General features: G+C 45.6%; 1 protein-coding gene across 1 annotated transcript in view; it reads right to left on the reverse strand.

Moving 5' to 3' along the window:
- LOC120024481 (serine/threonine-protein kinase PAK 5-like) overlaps window positions 1–20,201 on the reverse strand; it is a 62,231-nt gene that overhangs the window by 16,453 nt on the left and 25,577 nt on the right. The window contains exons 2-3 of the mRNA XM_038968737.1: window positions 7,969–8,469; window positions 7,567–7,890 (exon numbers count right to left, since the gene is read on the reverse strand). Of these exons, the coding sequence (XP_038824665.1) occupies window positions 7,567–7,890; window positions 7,969–8,469 (825 nt within the window). The remainder of the gene's footprint in view (window positions 1–7,566; window positions 7,891–7,968; window positions 8,470–20,201) is intronic.

Raw genomic sequence — 20,201 nt, forward strand, 5'->3', positions numbered from 1 at the left:
TTCAGTAGGTCATATGATTGAGTGTAGTCTGGCCCAGGAGTGTGAAGGTGAACGGAAAGGCTCTGGAGCAACGAACCGCCCTTGCTGTCTCTGTCTGGCCGGTTCCCCTCTCTCCACTGGGATTATCTGCCTCTAACCCTATTACAGGGGCTGAGTCACTGGCTTACTGGTGCTCTTTCATGCCGTCCCTGGGAGGGGTGCATCACTTGAGTGGGTTGAGTTACTGACGTGATCTTCCTGTCTGGGTTGGCGCCCCCCCTTGGTTTGTGCTGTGGTGGAGATCTTTGTTGGCTATACTCGGCCTTGTCTCAGGATTATAAGTTGGTGGTTGAAGATATCCCTCCAGTGGTGCGGGGGCTGTGCTTTGGCAAAGTGGGTGGGGTTATATCCTTCCTATTTGGCCCTGTCCGGGGGTATCTTCGGATGGGGCCACAGTGTCTCCTGACCGCTCCTGTCTCAGCCTCCAGTATTTATGCTGCAGTAGTTTGTGTCGGGGGGCTAGGGTCAGTTGGTTATACCTGGAGTACTTCTCCTGTCTTATCCAGTGTCCTGTGTGAATTTAAGTATGCTTTCTCTAATTCTCTCGTTCTCTCTTTCTTTCTCTCTCTCTGAGAACCTGAGCCCTAGGACCATACGTCAGGACTACCGGGCATGACGACTCCCTGCTGTCCCCAGTCCGCCTGGCCTTGCTGCTATTCCAGTTTCAACTGTTCTGCCTGCGGTTACGGAACTCCTACCTGTCCCAGACCTGCTGTTTTCAACTCTTAATGATCGGCTATGAAAAGCCAACAGATTTATTCCTGATTATTATTTGACCATGCTTGTCATTTATGAACATTTTGAAAATCTTGGCTCTCTCTAATTTTCTCCTTCTCTCTTTCTTTCTCTCGGAGGACCTGAGCCCTGGGACCATACGTCGGGACTGCCGGGCGTGGTGGCTCCTTGCTGTCCCCAGTCCGCCTGGCCTTGCTGCTGTTCCGGTTTCAGCTGTTCTGCCTGCGGTTATGGAACCGCCACCTGTCCCAGACCTGTTGTTTTTCAACTCTTAATGATCGGCTATGAAAAGCCAACTGAAAATTATCCATGATTATTATTTGACCATGCTTGTCACTTATGAACATTTTTGAACATCTTGGCATAGTTCTGTTATAATCTCCACCCGGCACAGCCAGAAGAGGACTGGCCACCCCTCATAGCCTGGTTCCTCTCTAGGTTTCTTCCTAGGTTTTGGCCTTTCTAGGGAGTTTTTCCTAGCCACCGTGCTTCTACACCTGCATTCTAGCTGTTTGGGGTTTTAGGCTGGGTCTCTGTACAGCACTTCGAGATATTAGCTGATGTACGAAGGGCTATATAAAATAAACTTGATTGATTGATGTATGACTTGAATTTAAAAAAGGATTCAAAAGGTAACATTGTACGATTCTGATTATAATATAGGTTCACTCTTAATATTATGTTGCACAAATACCTTTATTTATTTTTTTTAAACGTATTTATATTTAGACTTATTTTGAAGCCTTATTTAATCCTAATTTCGTTATTTTATTAGGTACGTTATCAGAGAAGAACTCCAAATACTGTCTTTGCCTAAATTGATTTTTAAAAGTACACAAAATTATAGCTGTGAACTGCCCCTGGTCATACAGGATAGTACAGGGCTGAGACTGTGATATATACTATCTAGACTAATAATCCATATGGTGAAGACTAGCTGCCTCCAGTACTGAGGAGATGATGCTCTGACTTCCGCAGTTAATGAGATTACCTCCCAGAACACACACTCCCCCCAAACATACACTCTGAAAGGACACACACACCCCTCGAACACACACTCCCCTAAACACACACTCCGAACACACACTCTAACCGGACATGAATAGTCTCATAATAAAAAACCCGATGACAAGAAAGAGGCAGGGCAGGAAGGGGGAAACCTCGAAATTAGAATCTCTCTCTCTCTCTCTCTCTCTCTCTCTCTCTCTCTCTCTCTCTCTCTCTCTCTCTCTCTCTCTCTCTCTCTCTCTCTCTCTCTCTCTCTCTCTCTCTCTCTCTCTCTCTCTCTCTCTCTCTCTCTCTCTCTCTCTCTCTCTCTCTCTCTCTCTCTCTCTCTCTCTCTCTGTCTCACACACAAACACACACACTCCTCCACCTACACACACACAGAGTAAGAGGAGGGTTGGGTTGATGTGTGGGGATGGTGGTATAATTACGTGGCGTGGACTTGTTTAATCAATCACTGTGAAGCGGCGGTGCTCCTCGCGGCCCGCAGGAGGGACGGGGCTACTCTCCAGTCCCCCTATCGTTGGCGGGCCCCGGCGGCTGGCTGTCAGCCATGTTGGTTAAACGCGCATCAATCTGAATTTGGCAGGGTAATCAACAACCCAACTGAACTGTGAAATTGAATTCCGCGCTGGAACATCGTTGGGCCGTTTTTATGCGAAGGCTGCAGAAAGGAGAAAGTGCCGCAACATCAATTTGTCACGAGAGCTGCTGCCGCGGCAGTGGAGGAGTAGCTGCGTGTGTGTGTGTGTGTGTGTGTGTGTGTGTGTGTGTGTGTGTGTGTGTGTGTGTGTGTGTGTGTGTGTGTGTGTGTGTGTGTGTGTGTGTGTGTGTGTGTGTGTGTGTGTGTGTGTGTGTGTGTCTGTGTGTGTGTGTGTGTGTGTGTGTGTGTGTGTGTGTGTGTGTGTGTTGTAAGCCCGTGCTGTCTACTGTTATAACCCCACTGGCTCACAACAAAAAGGGGGATTTTGTTCAATGACTGAATTGAAAGAGAAAGAGAGAGAGAGAGGAGAGGGAGAGAGAGGAGAAGTGGGTTCATTACAAGGTCCATGAGGCAGGAAGAATGGCCAGATCACTTACAGCACGCTTCTGTTTTTTTTGTTCTTTTTTGTTCTACCGATGTTAGGAATCTCCTACACGCGTCACGACACGTATCTTGCGACTGTTTCTTCCAATACCTCTCCAAGATCTCCTACATCTTGTTCAGATGGAACCAAATAGCGTGTCATTCGGTTTCAATTACAGACCTTATAGGCCTTTCTAAAAGTGTATAAAGTACAGTCAGCTACAGCAGATACCTGTCGTGCTCCAATCACAAGCAAGTTATTTGTAACGACAACAAAAAGAACTCTTGCCACAAAAAACACAACTTCTGTTTCTACCTCTGTGTGTATTGTCCCCCCCCCCAGAGTGGATGTTTACTAAGGCATTGGAGGTCAAGTGGCTTTCATCAGGGCACCCTAGGGTTAATATCAGCAGATGCATTACTACTGTAACACCAGATGTACAGTACAGTACTACAGCGGACAGCCTCCTCTCCTCAGCTCATACAGAGCACAAATGTACGTACAGTTTTAGTACGTATTGAGTGTACAAAATATATTAGGAACACCTGACCATGACAGAGACTGACCAGGTGAATCCAGGTGAAAGCTATGATCCCTTATTGATGTTACTTGTTAAATCCACTTCAATCAGTGTAGATGAAGGGAGGAGACAGGTTAAAGAGGGATTTTTAAGCCTTTTAGACAATTGAGACATGGATTGTGTATGGGTGGAAGGGTGGATGGGCAAGACAAAAGATTTAAGTGTCTTCGAACGGGGTATGGTCGTTGGTGCCAGGCGCACTGGTTTATGCCAAGAACTGCAAAAGCTGCTGGGTTTTCCCCGCTCAACAGCTTCCCATGTGTATTAAGAATGGTCCACCACCCAAAGGACACCCAGTCAACTTGACACAACTGTGGGAAGCATTGGAGTCAACATGGGCCAGCATCCCTGTGGAACGCTTTCGACACCTTGTAGAGTTTGAGCCTGTTCTGAGGGCAAAAGGGGATACAACTCAATAGGAAGGTGTTCCTAATGTTTTGTACACTCAGTGTCCATCAGTGTAACACATTTTGTTCTTGCCCTCTGTTTGTTGCAATTTGTGTTCTGAATATCGTACATGGTTCGACAAAGATAATAGATGGACAAAGAGTTCTCGTGTTTGTAGCTACACATAACAATCAGACATAGAGTCGGTGACCGAGGGAGACGGGGACGAGACGTTCGACGGATCATTCCTCTGCACAGTTCAGTGAAAGGTCACTGTTTCAGTGCGGGGATGTACGCTCGCTATTCACCTTCAGGTTATCACACAGGCGTTCGTATCGGCAGAGGCAGCAAACGACACATGACCTGCACATGCACAACTTCCCAAACACTGATGTTCTTCAACCCTGCTCCTGGAGAGGGATGGCGTGCACACTTTTGTTTTAGCCCAGCACTAACACACCTGATTTAACAAATCGTCAAGCCTTTTCGTTGTTGTCGCTGACAGAGTGGTGTTAGTCCTGGTTTGATCAGAAACCCCGCCCACACATGCTACTGCAGCTCTCCAGGACCAGGACTAAGCAGGGGGGGGGGGGGGGGGGGGAAGAACACTGCAGTGGAAGGTTGCTTATCATGGCATCTCCATGAGGTCTAGGCCTGCGAGTCACCTTCCCAGCTCTCTGTGTGCCGCTCCACTGGCGCATAACTGAACCTGAGATAGAGGACTGCAATTGCAGAGTGGTATTTATTTGCTTGGGCCTCGTACACTTCACACACACACTATCTGTCGTTCTGCCCCTGAACAAGGCAGTTAACCCACTGTTCCTAGGCCATCGTTGAAAACAAGAATTTCTTCTTAACTGACTTGCCTGGTTAAATAAAGGTCAAATAAAAAAAATGCTCTCTAGATGTTCTCACAAGTGTGTATTTTCTTCTAGTATACAAAAGAAATCAGTGAAACCTTCTGTTTTACAGATACTTTGAAAGAGACTAAGCTCCTGATTATAATTCCACTCCACGCAGCTCTTCTCTAATCTATAGGAGTGTGCCTGTCCGCAGTATATCTGCAGTCGCAGGTCAAAGAGTAAGGAGTGATGGCACAAGATAGTCTTAACGCTCAAACAGAACACTTCTCTCTCTCCCCTCTCCCCCGGCCCCTCTCTCCTTCATGCCCTTCTCTCTCAGTCCCCCTCACTCCCTTGCTTCCTCTATCCCCCACCATCCCTCTCTCTCAGATGAACTGTGGCATTGGACTGACGCCAGTTTATCTCTTCTTCCTCCTCTCCTCCAAATGTCTCCCCTTCCCTCTCCCTCTCCCACCCCCCGTTTGAACTGTGTTATCGGCTTGACGGCCCAGTGTTGTGGCGTTCATTGATTCTAGCGCGGCTTCTGTAAAGGCAATTCTGTGTCTGTGGCAGAGCCTTCCTCCGCTGGGGAACAGTAGATTAACTACTGACACTAGATCCATCACACAGAGGCGAGGAGGAGAGGAGAGAGGGAGGAGAAATGGAGAGGAAGGAAAGGAGAGGATAGGGGTAGAAGAGAAGAGGGGGGGGCGAGGAGAGGGAAGGGAGAAATATAGAGGGGGAGAGGAGGGGAGGGGAGGGGAGGGGAGAGGAGAGGAGGAGAGGAAAGTAGATTGTGTAGAAGAGAGGAGCGAGGGAAGAGGAGAAAGGAGAGATGCAACTGGGGAGATAACGCTGCATCCTCTCTTTAAACCGGGAAGGGGTGGATACATGGGAGGCTAATACATCTGTGTAATGTTCTCTGCAGTGGTTTCAATGGGTTTGTCAGAAAGGGCTGTCATTCCAGTGTCGTGGAAAAAGGTGTTCCCTGGATGGCTACTATAACTTAGTGTATGCACAATGAACATTTGCACCTTCCAGTTTATTAGGTACTTCAGAGAGAAATGCTGCCTAGCTCTTACAGTGCCTTCGGAAAGTATTCAGACCCATTGACTTTTTCGACATTTTGTTACGCTACAGCCTTATTTTCAAATTGATTGAATGAAAAAAATCCTCAGCAATCTACACACAATACCACATAATGACAAATTGAAAACAGGTTTTTAGAAATGTTTGCAAATGTATTCAACTTAAAAACTGGAATACCTTATTTGCATACAGTTGAAGTCGGAAGTTTACATACACTTAGGTTGGAGTCATTAAACTCGTTTTTCAACCACTCCACACATTTCTTGTTAACAAACTATAGTTTTGGCAAGTCATTCAGGACATCTACTTTGTGCATGACACAAGTCATTTTTCCAACAATTGTTTACAGACAGATTATTTCACTTATAATTCACTGTATCACAATTCCAGTGGGTCTGAAGTTTACATACACTAAGTTGACTGTGCTTTTAAGCAGCTTGGGAAATTCCAGAAAATGATGTCATGGCTTTACAAGCTTCTGATAGTCTAATTTACATATTTTGAGTCCTACCTTCAAATTCAGTGCCTCTTTGCTTGACATCATGGGAAAATCAAAAGAAATCAGCCAAAACCTCAGAAAAAAAATTGTAGACCTCCACAAGTCTGGTTCATCCTTGGGAGCAATTTCCAAACGCCTGAAGGTACCACGTTCATCTGTACAAACAATAGTACGCAAGTATAAACACCATGGGACCACGCAGCCGTCATACCGCTCAGGAAGGAGACGCGTTCTGTCTCCAAAGATGAACGTGCTTTGGTGCGAAAAGTGCAAATCAATCTCAGAACAACAGCAAAGGACCTTGTGAAGATGCTGGAGGAAACAGGTACAAAAGTATCTATATCCACAGTAAAAACAAGTCCTATATCGACATAACCTGAAAGGTCGCTCAGCAAGGAAGAAGCCACTGCTCCAAAACCGCCATAAAAAAGCCAGACTACGGTTTGCAACTGCACATGGGGACGAAGATCGTACTTTTTGGAGAAATGTCCACTGATCTGATGAAACAAAAATAGAACTGTTTGGTCATAATGACCATCGTTATGTTTGGAGGAAAAAGGGGGAGGCCTGCAAGAACACCATCCCAACCGTGAAACACGGGGGTGGCAGCATCATGTTGTAGGGGTGCTTTGCTGCAGGAGGGACTGGTACACTTCACAAAATAGATGGCATCATGAGGTAGGAAAATTATGTGGATATATTGAAGCAACATCTCAAGACATCAGTCAGGAAGTCGAAGCTTGGTTGCAAATGGGTCTTCCAAATGGACAATGACCCCAAGCATACTTCCAAAGTTGTGGCTAAATGGCTTCAGGACAACAAAGTCAAGGTATTGAAGTACCAAAAGTTTTCTGCAGCATTGAAGGTCCCCAAGAACACAGAAGAAGTTTGGAACCACCAAGACTCTTCCTTGAAGCTGCCAAAAGTGCTTCAACAAAGCACTGAGTAAAGGGTCTGAATACGTACGGTATGTAAATGTGATATATCTGTTTTGAATTTTTTTATAAAGTAATACAAAATCATAAAAACCTGTTTTGCTTTGTCACTATGGGGTTTTGTGTGTGGAGATTGATGAGGGAATTTTTTTAAATACATTTTTAGAATAAGGCTGTAACCTAACAAAATGTGCATAAAGTCAACGGGTCTGAATACTTTCCGAAGTACCACCTGATTCAAATTATTATCAAAACTGGACTATTTGGAAAAGTATTTTGATAATAGTAGAAAATAATACACTGCTAACATACTGGATGTGTCTTTCTTTGGCAATAACATTTTCCGACTCAGATTACAGAGTAAATAAACACACCAGCCCAGACGTACCTTGGCCATGGCCTGTGAGTTGGTGAGAGTCTCTGAAAGGCGTGGGTAAGTGTAGGAGCTGTAGGGGTGTGTCTGAGGGGGACTCTTAAAGGCCCCGCTGGCCCCGTAGGGCACGTTGGGCTCCTGGAGGCCGGACCCCGACCTGGAGCGCTGTCTGATGGCCGGCGTGGGGCTGGTCTGCATCACGTACGACGACTTGGGCCTCTTCTCGTACTCGTCTCTGGACATGCCGCTGTAGCTCCACTCGCTATCTGGGTAGTTGATTTGCTCGCTGTGCAGCGAGGCTCGCGACGGTGTCCCCACCATCGACGCATCCCGGTAGTCCTGACTGGACGAACCGCCTACGGACGCCCGGTAGTACCCCCCTGTCGTGGACCCGGCAGACCCCCCTGCGCTTCCCACCCCGGACCCAGATCCCACCTCGTCGGCCAAGCGCGCCCCCGCCACCTTGCTCTCCAAGTACGTGTGGTAGTCCGGAGGCAGCTTGGCGTAATCGGTCTTCTGAGGCATGGCGTCGGGGTAGAAGGGAACGCGGGTGGCGTGGGTGAGGTGGCCGTTCTGTTTGGGGAAGCGGTAGTGTCTCCCCACGGCCCAGTCCCCATCTAGAGCGAAGCCTTTACCGTCCTTCCTGTAGGGCTCCAGAGAGAAGTCCCTACTGGAGGTGTCCAGGTCACAGGAGTAGCGGGAGTAGTAGTGGCTGAAGCCGTTCTCCTCCGGGGTGTTGGGGTGGGGGTGTGGAGGGTGGTGGGAAGGGGGTTTGGGGGCCCCGGACCCGGCCTGGTGGGGGCCCGTAGGGCTCTCTTTACGCAGGGAGTTGGAACGTGTCACAGAGATGCTGTCGAACTCCTCCAGGAGACCATTGATGGACGTGTCCTTCGGGGGCCGGTTCCCTCGAACGATGGTCTGGGGAACAGACAGTAAACACACAGTTAACGTACTGTAGCTACGCATCGCAGTGAGGGAACCATAGAAATAGAATGGAATAGGAAGATCCATTCTAGTAATTATATTTCTATGAAAGTAACTACCTGCCCATGCACAGTAGATGGACACAGTTAACGTGCTGTAGCTACGCATCGCAGTGAGGGAACCATAGAAATAGAATGGAATGGGAACGTCCATTCTAGTAATTCTATTTCTATGAAAGGAACTACCTGCCCATGCACAGTAGATGGATAATAAGTAGCTATGATGATACAAAGGAAATATCTGTACTATCAATGGAAATATGAATACAAATTGTTCCATTGAGTAACATTCCTCTGAGGTGCTGTGTATTATGTTTTCTGTGATAAAATGAAAATGAGAGAGAACTGAATGCCTACTTCTCTTACAGCAACAATAGGCATCTCCACACAGCCTGGTCTTATAGACTAGACGTAACATAGTAAACATATATCCAGGACACTCAAATGAGTACGATATGTTACATTTAGTATGGTTACTTAAGACAGAATATTACTTAAGGCAAAAATGAAATGAGTTAGTCGGGTGGATGGGTAAGCATATAACACAAACGTTTAGGAGTTCAAAGGTTGCGTGCTCAAATCGCATCGCAAACAACTTTAGAGTTTGAGCTAATTAGCAACTTTGCAACTTTACAACTTTTTAGCTACTTTGCAACTACTTAGCATGTTAGCTAACCCTTCCCCTAACCTTAACCCTTTAACTTAATTCCTAACCCTAACCTTTACCTTAACCTTAGCCTTAATCCCTAACCCTTAGCCACCTAGCTAACATTAGCGTTAGCCACCTAGCTAATGTTTGCCACAACAAATTGGAATTCGTAACATTTCATACTTTTTGCAAATTCGTAACATATTGTACAAATTGCAATTAGTAAGATATTGTACTAATTGGAGTGTCCCGGATTTACTTTTACTATGTTACGTCTACCCCTGAGTCCAAGTCGCCCCACAACCCCCTGTCAGTGTGAGTTGGAGAAAGGACTAAAAGAGCTACCCTGAAATGTGAGAAGAGGAGAAAGCGAAACGTATATTGGGAAAGATGTTCTATCCCATTTCTTTCCCAAAAGATAAGCTTCAATTTCAGTCAGGGGAACTGATCAGGGCACATTAATAATTGTAAGGCGAAAGAAACGCACCCCTGTTTAGGCCAGCCAGAGTAGAACACTTGAACAAGACAAGGAGAGCCGCACACTCTAGGAGCTCAGAAGCAATAATTGAATAACATAATAAGCAACATTTTGACAGACATGTGTCTTATACCCTGATGAAGACATCTTGTCTGTCAAAATGTTAGTTATTAGGTTACTCAATTATTGCTTCTGAGCTCCTAGAGTGTGCGGCTCTCCTTGTCTTTTTCACATGAATCATTGTGACATTTGGTGCACTGCACTTACACCCCGCTTACACACGCACACACACACACACACACAGTTGCACACACACATGTACCTCTGCAGGCCCGCACACACACATGCACACGCACACACACACACACACACACACACACACACACACACACACACACACACACACACACACACACACACACACACACACACACACACACACACACCACACACTGCTGCTTCAAACCCCTCATGCAGCTGAAACAACAGCAGCATTGCTCATCCTCTCCTACCCACGGTAAGCTCTTTACACGGCAGAGAGGGCTGCGTGTGTGTGTGGCATGTGTGTGTGGCGGTGTGTGCAGATCTCTGTGAGGGGAATCAAAGCCCTGTGTGTCTCTGCCTCCAGAGGATCAAAACAATGTGAGGTAAAAACATTAGGGCAACCGAGGATGACACAGCTTCTCTCTCTCTCTCTCTCTCTCTCTCTCTCTCTCTCTCTCTCGCTCTCTCTACTTGGATTTGAGGGAGATGTAAAAGGACAATGCATCGGGATGTCTACACCTTCTGCTCTATATTCTATAGTTAATGCGTTGTGCCTTGTTCATATAACTTGATCAGGTGTATATACATCTAACGGTGTAACATCAGCACATCAACAGACACACACGACAGCCCGCTCCCCTGTCTCTCACCTAATTGCTACATAGTACATACTGTATGTCATCAACTGTCACATACAGTGCTGTGAAAAAGTATGTGCCCCTTTTCTGATTCTCTGTTTTCTTTCACATATTCTTGATACTGAATGCTGTCAGGTCTTCAACCAAAACCTCATATTAGATAAAGGGAACCTGAGTTTACAAATAACAACAATAGATATGAGGTTCTTACTAAGGAATGCAGTGTTCGGGTTTTTGCCAGGCATAATGGGACCCATCTCATCCAAAAAGTTGACTCAAGTTTGCCAAAATGCACCTGAATGTTCTACGGACAGATGAGTCAAAAGTATAACTTTTTGGACATTTCACAGTAAGAACATCATACCAATGGTCAGGCATGGTGGTGGTAGTGTGAGGGTTTGGGGATGCTTCGCTGCCTTTGGACCTGGACGACTTGCCATCATTGAAGGAACCATGAATTTGGCTCTGTATCAGAGAATTCTACACGAGATTGTCAGGCAATCTGTCTGTGAGCAGAAGCTAAAACGCAGCTGGGTCATGCAGCAAGACAATGATCCAAAACACACAATCAAGTCTACATGAAAATGGCTAAAAAGCAAAAAAATTGAAGTTATGGAATGGCATAGACAAAGTCCAGACCTATTCCCAATTGAGATGTTGTAGCAGGACTTGAAACGGAAGAGTGGGACAAAATACCTCCACAGCGACGTGGGTGACTGATCAACAACTACAGGAAGTGATTGGTTGGCATCATTGCAGCTGAAGGTGGCACAACCAGTTATTGAGTGTAAGGGGGCAATTACCTTTTCACACAGGGGAATTGAGTGTTGCATAACTTTGTTTATGAAATAAATGAAATAAGTATGTAATTGTTGTGTTATTTGTTCCCTTTCTCTAATATTCGGTTTTGGTTGCAGATCTGATAACATTCAGTATCAAAAACATGCAAAAATAAAGAAAATTAGAAAGGGGGTAAATACTTTTTCATTGCACTGTACGTCCCAAACTGTAGGGGTTGTGTCTGGAAAGTACTGTTTTTCAAAGTGAAATCTGTTAGAAATATATAATGTTTTGTACAGAACCTTTAGAATCAATTTCTATTCAATTCAAGAGATTAATTGAAATTCTAATTCAGGAATTCAATGTGTAATTTGGGAAGGCTGAATTTAATCATGAACACTCACTAATTCAATTGGCAGGGAGCACTGGAGAGTGTCAATTATTTAATAAAACATTAACCTTGTTTGGTTGAAAATCCATAACCTCTGTATAGGAGACAGAAAGAGAGAGAAATGAGGGAGGGCGAGAGAGAGTGAGAGAGAGAAAGCAAGAGAGAGACACACGCAAGGTTAATTGTGTGCCAAATCACTGTCAAGCGTCCCGGCATCACGTCAAGTCGGTGCTGGAAATCTTCCCATTATTTTGAATTAAGGGCTGGTAGTTTGGAGTACCTAGCTCTCTCTCTCTCTCTCTCTTTCTCCCTTCTTGGTTATTCACAGTGTCTCGGTGGTGACAGCAGCCATATTTCAGAGCGCTGAGACTCTGGCCCATCCGCCGGTGAGAAGCTGTAATAGATCTAGTCTCTATCCCACTGTCTGTATCTTTGTCTTTCTCTCTGTGTCTGTCTGTCCATCTGTCTGCTCAAGGTAAGCACTGGTAGAGAAGAAGGGCAGACGGGAGAGGGTAAGGCAGAAGGAGGAGAGGATTGGGCAAGAGGAGAAGAGGAGATCTAGTCTTTATGCTGTGTACTTTATGCTGTGTTCCCTTTTGCCCTCAGAACAGCTTCAAACTCTACAAGGTGTCGAAAGTGTTCCACAGGGATGCTGGCCCATGTTGACTCCAATTCTTCCCACAGTTGTGTCAAGTTGTCTGGGTGTCCTTTGGGTGGTGGACCATTCTTGATACACACGGGAAGCTGTTGAGCATTAAAACCCAGCAGCGTTGCAGTTCTTGACCCACTCAAACTGGTGTGCCTGGCACCTACTACCATACCCTGTTCAAAGGCACTTAAATCTTTTGTCTTTCCCATTCACTCTCTGGATGGCACACATACACAATCCATGTCTCAATTGCCTCAATTGCCTCTTTAACCTGTCTCCTCCACTTCATCTACACTGATTGAAGTGGATTTTTGAGTGGAATGGCACCGAAGGAGATGGCCGACGTTTTACGATCCTGTCACCAATTGTGCTATTGTGTATGTTTTTTCGCGTTATTTGTAACTTATTTTGTACATAATGTTCCTGCCACCGTGTCTTATGACCGAAAATAGCTTATTTATATCAGGGCAGCGATTACTCACCCCGTACTGGAGGAATTCTTCTTCTTCCACGAGTCGGACGGGAAGGATTTACTCCAGACACCCGACAAGGCCCTCATCCCCATCATTCGCAGGAGGAAAAGAAGGAGATATCGTGGACAACGGTACGGGTGCCTTGTAAGGTAATCTACCTTTACTATCGGTCCTATTAGCCAACGTACAATCAATCGATAATAAAATAGACGACCTACGAGCACGTATATCCTACCAACGGGACATTAAAAACTGTAATATCTTATGTTTCACCGAGTCGTGGCTGAACGACAACATGATTAACATACAGCTGGCGGGTTTTAAGCTTTTTCGACAGGATAGAACAGCGACCTCTGGTAAGACAAGGGGCGGAGGCCATTGTATATATGTAGACAACTGCTGGTGCACGAAATCTAAGGAATTCTCGAGGATTTGCTCGCCTGAGGTAGAGTATCTCATGATAAGCTGTAGACCACAATATTTTCCAAGAGAGTTTAAATCTATATTTTTCGCAGCTGTCTATATACCACCGCAGACCGATGCTGGCACTAAGACCGCACTCAAGGAGCTGTATACGGCCATAAGCAAACAGAAAAACGCTCATCCAGAGGTGGTGCTCCTAGTGGCCCGGGGACTTTAATTTAGGGAAACTCAAATCAGTTTTACCTAATTTCTATCAGCATGTTAAATGTGCAACCAGAAGGAAAAAAACTCTAGACCACCTTTACTCCACACACAGAGACACATACAAAGCACTCCCTCGCCCTCCATTTAGCAAATCTGACCATAATTCTATCCTCCTGATTCCTGCTTACAAGCAAAAACTAAAGCGGGAAGCACCAGTGACTCTGTCAATAAGAAAGTGGTCAGATGAAGCAGATGCTAAGCTACAGGACTGTTTTGCTAGCACAGACTGGAATATGTTCCGCGATTCTTCCGATTGCATTGAGGAGTATACCATGTCAGTCACTGGCTTCATCAATAAGTGCATCGATGACATCGTCCCTACAGTGACCGTACGTACATACCCCAACCAGAAGCCATGGATTACAGGCAACATCCGCACTGAGCTAAAGGGTAGGGCTGCAGCTTTCAAGGAGCAGAACTCTAAGCCGGAAGCTGATAAGAAATCCCTCTATGCCCTCCGACGAACCATCAAACAGGCAAAGCATCAATACAGGACTAAGATTGAATCGCACTACACCGGCTCCAATGCTTATCGGATGTGGCAAGGCTTGCAAACTATTACAGACAACAAAGGGAAGCACACCCATGAGCTGCCCAGTGACACGAACCTACCAGACAAGCTAAATTACTTCTATGCTCGCTTCGAGGCAAGTAACACTGAAACATGCATGAGAGCACCAGCTGTGCGACTGTGTGATCACGCTCTCCGTAGCCGATGTGAGTAAGACCTTTAAACAGGTCAACATTCACAAGGCCGCAGGGCCAGACGGATTACCAGGACGTGTACTCCGAGCATTCACTGACCAACTGGCAAGTGCCATCACTGACATTTTCAACCTGTCCCTGACTGAGTCTGTAATACCAACATGTTTCAAGCAGACACCATAGTCCCTGTGCCCAAGAACACTGAGGTAACCTGCCTAAATGACTATCGACCCGTAGCACTCACATCTGTTGCCATGAAGTGCTTTGAAAGGCTGGTCAAAGCTCACATCAACACCATTATCCCAGAAACCCTAGACTCACTCCAAATTTCGTACCGCCCCAACAGATCCACAGATTATACAATCTCTATTGCACTCAACATTGCCCTTTCCCACCTGGACAAAAGGAACACCTATGTGAGAATGCTATTAATTGACTACAGCTCAGCATTCAACACCATAGTGCCCTCAAAGCTCATCACTAAGCTAAGGAGCAACTGGATCCTGGACTTCCTGACGGGCCGCCCCCAGGTGGTAAGGGTAGGGAACAACACATCCGCAACGATGATCCTCAAAACAGGGGCCCCTCAAAGGTGCGTGCTCAGTCCACTCCTGTACTCCCTGTTCACTCATGACTGCATGGCCAAGCACAACTCCAACACCATCATCAAGTTTGCCGATGACACAACAGTGGTAGGCCTGATCACCGACAACGATGAGACAGCCTATAAGGAGGAGGTCAGAGACCTGGCTGTGTGGTGCAGGGACAACAACCTCTCCCTCAACGTCATCAAGACAAAGAAGATGATTGTGGACTACAGGAAAAGGAGGACCGGGCACGTCCCCATTCTCTTCGACGGGGCTGTAGTGGAACAGTTTGAGAGTTGCAAATTCCTTGGTGTCCACATCACCAACAAACTATCATGGTCCAAACACACTAAGACAGTTGTGAAGAGGTCACGACAAAGCCTATTCCCCCTCAGGAGACTGAAAAGATTTGGCATGGGTCCTCAGATCCTCAAAAGGTTCTACAGCTGCAGCATCGAGAGCATCCTGACTGGTTGCATCACTGCCTGGTATGGCAACTGCTCGGCCTCCGACCTCAAGGCACTACAGAGGGTAGTGAGTATGGCCCAGTACATCACTGGGGCCAAGCTTCCTGCCATCCAGAACCTCTATACCAGTCGGTGTCAGAAGAAGGCCCTGAAATTGTCAAAGACTCCAGACACCCTAGTCATAGACTGTTCTCCCTGCTACCACACAGCAAGCGGTACCGGAGCGCCAAGTCAAGGTCCAAAGGGCTTATTAACAGCTTCTACCCCCAAGCCATAAGACTCCTGAACAGCTAATCAAAGGGCTACCCACACCCCTCTTTTACACTGCTGCTACTCTCTGTTTATAATCTATGAATAGTCACTCTACCTACACGTACATATTACCTCAATTACCTCGACTAACCGGTGCCCCCGCACATTGACTCTGTACCGGTATCCCCTGTATATAGCCACTTGTTACTTTTATTTTCTATTTTCTACTCATCTATGTTTTACTTAACACTTATTTATAGATTTTTAAAGCATTGTTGGTTAAGGGCTTGTAAGTAAGCATTTCACTATAAGGTCTACTACACCTGTTGTATTCGGAGCATGTGACAAATACAATTTGATTTGATTTGATTTAACAAGTGACATCAAGAAGGGATCATAGCTTTCACTTGGATTCACCTGGTCAGTCTGTGTCATGGAAAGAGCATTGGAAATGTTTTGTACACTCAGTGTATGTCTGTCTGCTCAATGTACGCACTGGGAGAGAGGAGGGAGGAGGAGGGAGGGCATAGGGAAGGGAAAGAGGAAGAGGAAAAGGGAGGAGAGAAGTAGAGGCAAGACAGTGAGGGGAGAGGAGCAGGCAGGACAGGGAGACAGGGGAGCACGAGAGTGGTGTGGTGGTGAGGGGAGGACACGGGATGGGGGGGATGAAAAATTAGGCTCATTGGGAGATAAGGGCGATTAACCTTGGAGGTAATGAAGGAGGGGAGAGAGGGAAGAGAAGAGAAGGAGGGAGAAATGGAGGGATGGGGGGGGGGGGATTAATGAGGTTGCCCTCTGGGTAACTCTTGCCTATAGCCCAGTTTTAGAGCCTACGGTTCACTGGCCACAGCCCTGGGACCATCACACACACACACACACATCACCCTCCTCTCCAAGCCGTTCCTCTCAACTATTATTTATTTAATTCTTCATCTCAGTGGGAGATCCTGGTTGTATACAAATTGGGGTCATGTAATTCTTGTCATATATTGGATTCTTGTCATACTGTATATTCCTAGTGGGTACATACTGACACAGGTGTGTCTCCTCCTCCGCCCCCTCGTCTCCATTTGTCACACACTGATGCATTGCACCTACAGTAAACACACCTTAACACACTCTCCCCAACAGCTCCTCCACAACCGTCTCGCACACCCTCACACCCTCACACCCTCACACCCTCACACTCAACCTCAGGGGCCACTGGAAAACAACACTAAAACACAATTTGGACATGTTTTGTTGGTTTCATCCAAATTATGATGATGCAAATTACTCACATAAAACTCTCTTCCAATATCTCCCACCCACTCTCTATGCTCCTCTTTGTCTTTCTCTCTTTCTCACTGAGGGCGTTTTTCTGTCACGACTTACACAGCAGAGAATACACACGCACACACACACACACACACACACACACACACACACACACACACGCACGCACGCACGCACGCACGCACGCACGCGCGCGCACACACTGTGATACTGAAGTATCAGTAAACAATCTCTGGACTGTAGTGTATTCCTTCCATTTTTTGTGAGACAATGTCAAAAGGCCCTTGAGACCCGGGACAAATAACCCTTTTACAACTCTACTTCATGGCTCCCTACTGTATCATTGATCTAACGAGGGACAAATTAGGCTGCAAATTATGCTTTAAAGGAGCCTTTTGCATAACTAGAGATCAAGGATGTTGATACAAATAGAGTATTGATAGGAGCAGGACATATTATGATCACATTATGTATAAGTTCCCTTCATTTGCTTATAAGGTTTGACAAACCATTCTCCCAAAGTCATTTTCAAACATAATAAAGCATACGTAAATGGTGCTTCAGGCCTTTGTGTTCTTGTAATGCTATGTTATTAAGTAGTGCAATTCAACCCCTGTATGTCACACCATTCTGTACGCTTGCTCAACATCTTCCTCTACTGTTCTGTTCAGTAGCCTGAGGATGTTTACTCCTCCAGCTCCCTCTACTGGTCATTGTTGGTAACAATAATTGTCTGACTGACTTGACTGTCCAGAACACGGTGCAGGGCCAGGACAAGATCACGGTGGGTGCTACGGATAAGTCCTACCAGATGACCCGGGCGAGGATGTCTCAGGTGGAGAAGGAGATCTGGAGCCACTCGTCCATCAAGATCAAACCAGGGGACACACATAATGGGAAGATTAACTCCAGGGGCCACATAACGCAGTAAGACTAAGGGTGCGTCCCAAATGGCACCATATTCCCAATATAGTGCACTACTTTAGACCAGGGCCCTATTCCCTATATAGTGCACTACTTTAGACCAGAGCCCTATAGAATTCAAACCCTGCTCAGACACAGCGTCCAAGTGCTGTAGCATACAGTACATGACCGAAAAGGTGCTGGATCGAATCCCCGAGTTGACAAGGTAAAAATGTGTCAATCTGCCCCTGATCAAGGCAGTTACCCCACTGTTCCCCAGGCGCCGAAGACGTGGATGTCGATTATGGCAGCCTGCTGCACCTTTCTGGTTGGGTTAAATGTGGAAGACACATTTTAGTTGAAGGCATTCAGTTGTGCAACTGACTAGGTGTCCCCCTGATCCTAGCCTAGGTTATTCTGCCCCCTGCAGGTTTGTAACAGTAATGCAGCTCAAATTCAAGCTGTAAGTTTTTTGGGGTCTTATGTACTGTACGGGATACACATGGTATACACCATCCAACGAAATGGGAAGAGCCACTGTTACATTTAATCGTTGCATGAATGAAAAGGGACAGCACACAAAAACACTCCAGGCAGGCACAGATCTAGGATCAGCTAACTCTCCCTAAATCCTAACCTCATCCAATCTGACCTGAGATCAGTCTCTCGGGTTGACATTATCCTACTCCGTTTTTTACAAAACGACACAGCGAGTACATTGTGCAGCTCTTGAAACAGTATTACGTTGTGGTTTGAGTTTCCGAGAACACGAGATTGAGTTTCCGAGAACACGACGTGTCTATTAGAGACAGAAGAGCTGAGGCTGACCTCTTTCCTCGGGGCGTGCTGCCTGTTAGTTAATAACCTTCCTCTTACATTCACCAATCCCCTCATTAAAAGCAGCTAATATCACCACTATCATCATCATCATGCTCCTATGGAATAGTGGTGAGACTCAACACCATTAGAACACAAACACATTGGAAGAATACCCTTCTCAGAATACCACTATTATAGGAATAGAATCAAGCGTTGACAGTAGAACGTGTGGTAAAACTGATAAGCTGTCATGTCCACGAAGAGAAGCTCATGAACTGAAATTATACAGTAATGGGAGAGAGAGGGGGAGAGAGAGAGAGAGACGGAGAGAGAGAGAGAGACAGAGAGACAGAGAGAGAGAGAGAGAGAGAGAGAGACAGAGAGAGAGACAGAGAGAGAGAGAATGGGGGAAGGTGTGTGTGTGTGAGAGAGAATAAGAGAGGTATGTGAGGTGATGTTCAAATCAAAATCAAATCAATGTTTATTAATCGCTTACACCGTTTTGCAGATGTTATTGCAGGTGGAGCGAAATGCTTATGTTTCTAGCTCCAACAGTGCAGCAATATCTAACAATACAATGACAATACACACACAATCCAAAAGTTTCAAAAAATAACAAGAAATCAAGACATATGACCAATGACCAATATCAGGACGAATAATGTCAGTCTGGAATATGAATATATATGTATATGAATTGTGTGTATTGACAGTATATAATAGAACAGGTGTGTATAGCAGTAGTTATATAGGATGAGCCATGACTAGAATACAGTATATAGGCTTAAATATAAAGTGGGTAAAACAATATGTAAACATTATTAAAGTGATCAGTGTTCAATGACTATGTTGCGCTGTTCGTTAGTGCTTGGCTACTTGCCAAACTTTTCGCTTTTTTACTTTTAATAACCGTTTAATCAAACTGTATTTAACACATTTACCAATGTCTTAGTTTTGTCCTCACTGAACTTTCTCTCCCCGGACACTTTATCTGGACATGGATCTACAGGACCTCCACCAGCCAAAAAAGCTAAGTAACATTAGGCTTTCTAATTGAAGTTGCTCATAATATGCAGGAGAACTATCTCCTTACGGTGAGGATAGTCGAGTTGCAAGCCTGGCTTCAGACGCAATCATTAGGCAAGGGCAATTTAAGTGTAGGACAGGATGAAACAACATCTGTACCACCAGTAAGTACAGATAGTAGGGTTAATCCCCCTACACAATTTTCTCATGGCTTCTGTACAAAACATTTGGGGGTCAACAAGGGTTCTTCTAAGATCCTCAAAGTTCTACGAAGAACCTTAGAGTTCTTGGCACTGAAAATGGCCCCCAAAAGGTTCTTCCAAGAAACCAATAGGAGGTGGGGTTCATTGAGGAACCTCCTTAGTTGGTGGGAGTTCTTGCAGGAACCTAACTGTCCAACTGAAACACTTGGATTTGAATTTGAAAGGACAGCAGGAACTTAGATAACCAACGTCGCCATGACATTGCCTACAAGCATTATCTGGCATTTTGATAGAAGAGTCAAAATGCCTCTACACTAGAGCGTAAAAAGTGTCACAGTTTCCTCACTAAATGAGCCTAAAACCAAGTTTGGTGACAGTGCTTGACTCGCTCTCAACTTCTAGTTTTCTACAGAGACCCACG

This window comes from Salvelinus namaycush, chromosome 29, assembly GCF_016432855.1.
Source record: "Salvelinus namaycush isolate Seneca chromosome 29, SaNama_1.0, whole genome shotgun sequence".
NCBI lineage: Eukaryota > Metazoa > Chordata > Actinopteri > Salmoniformes > Salmonidae > Salvelinus > Salvelinus namaycush.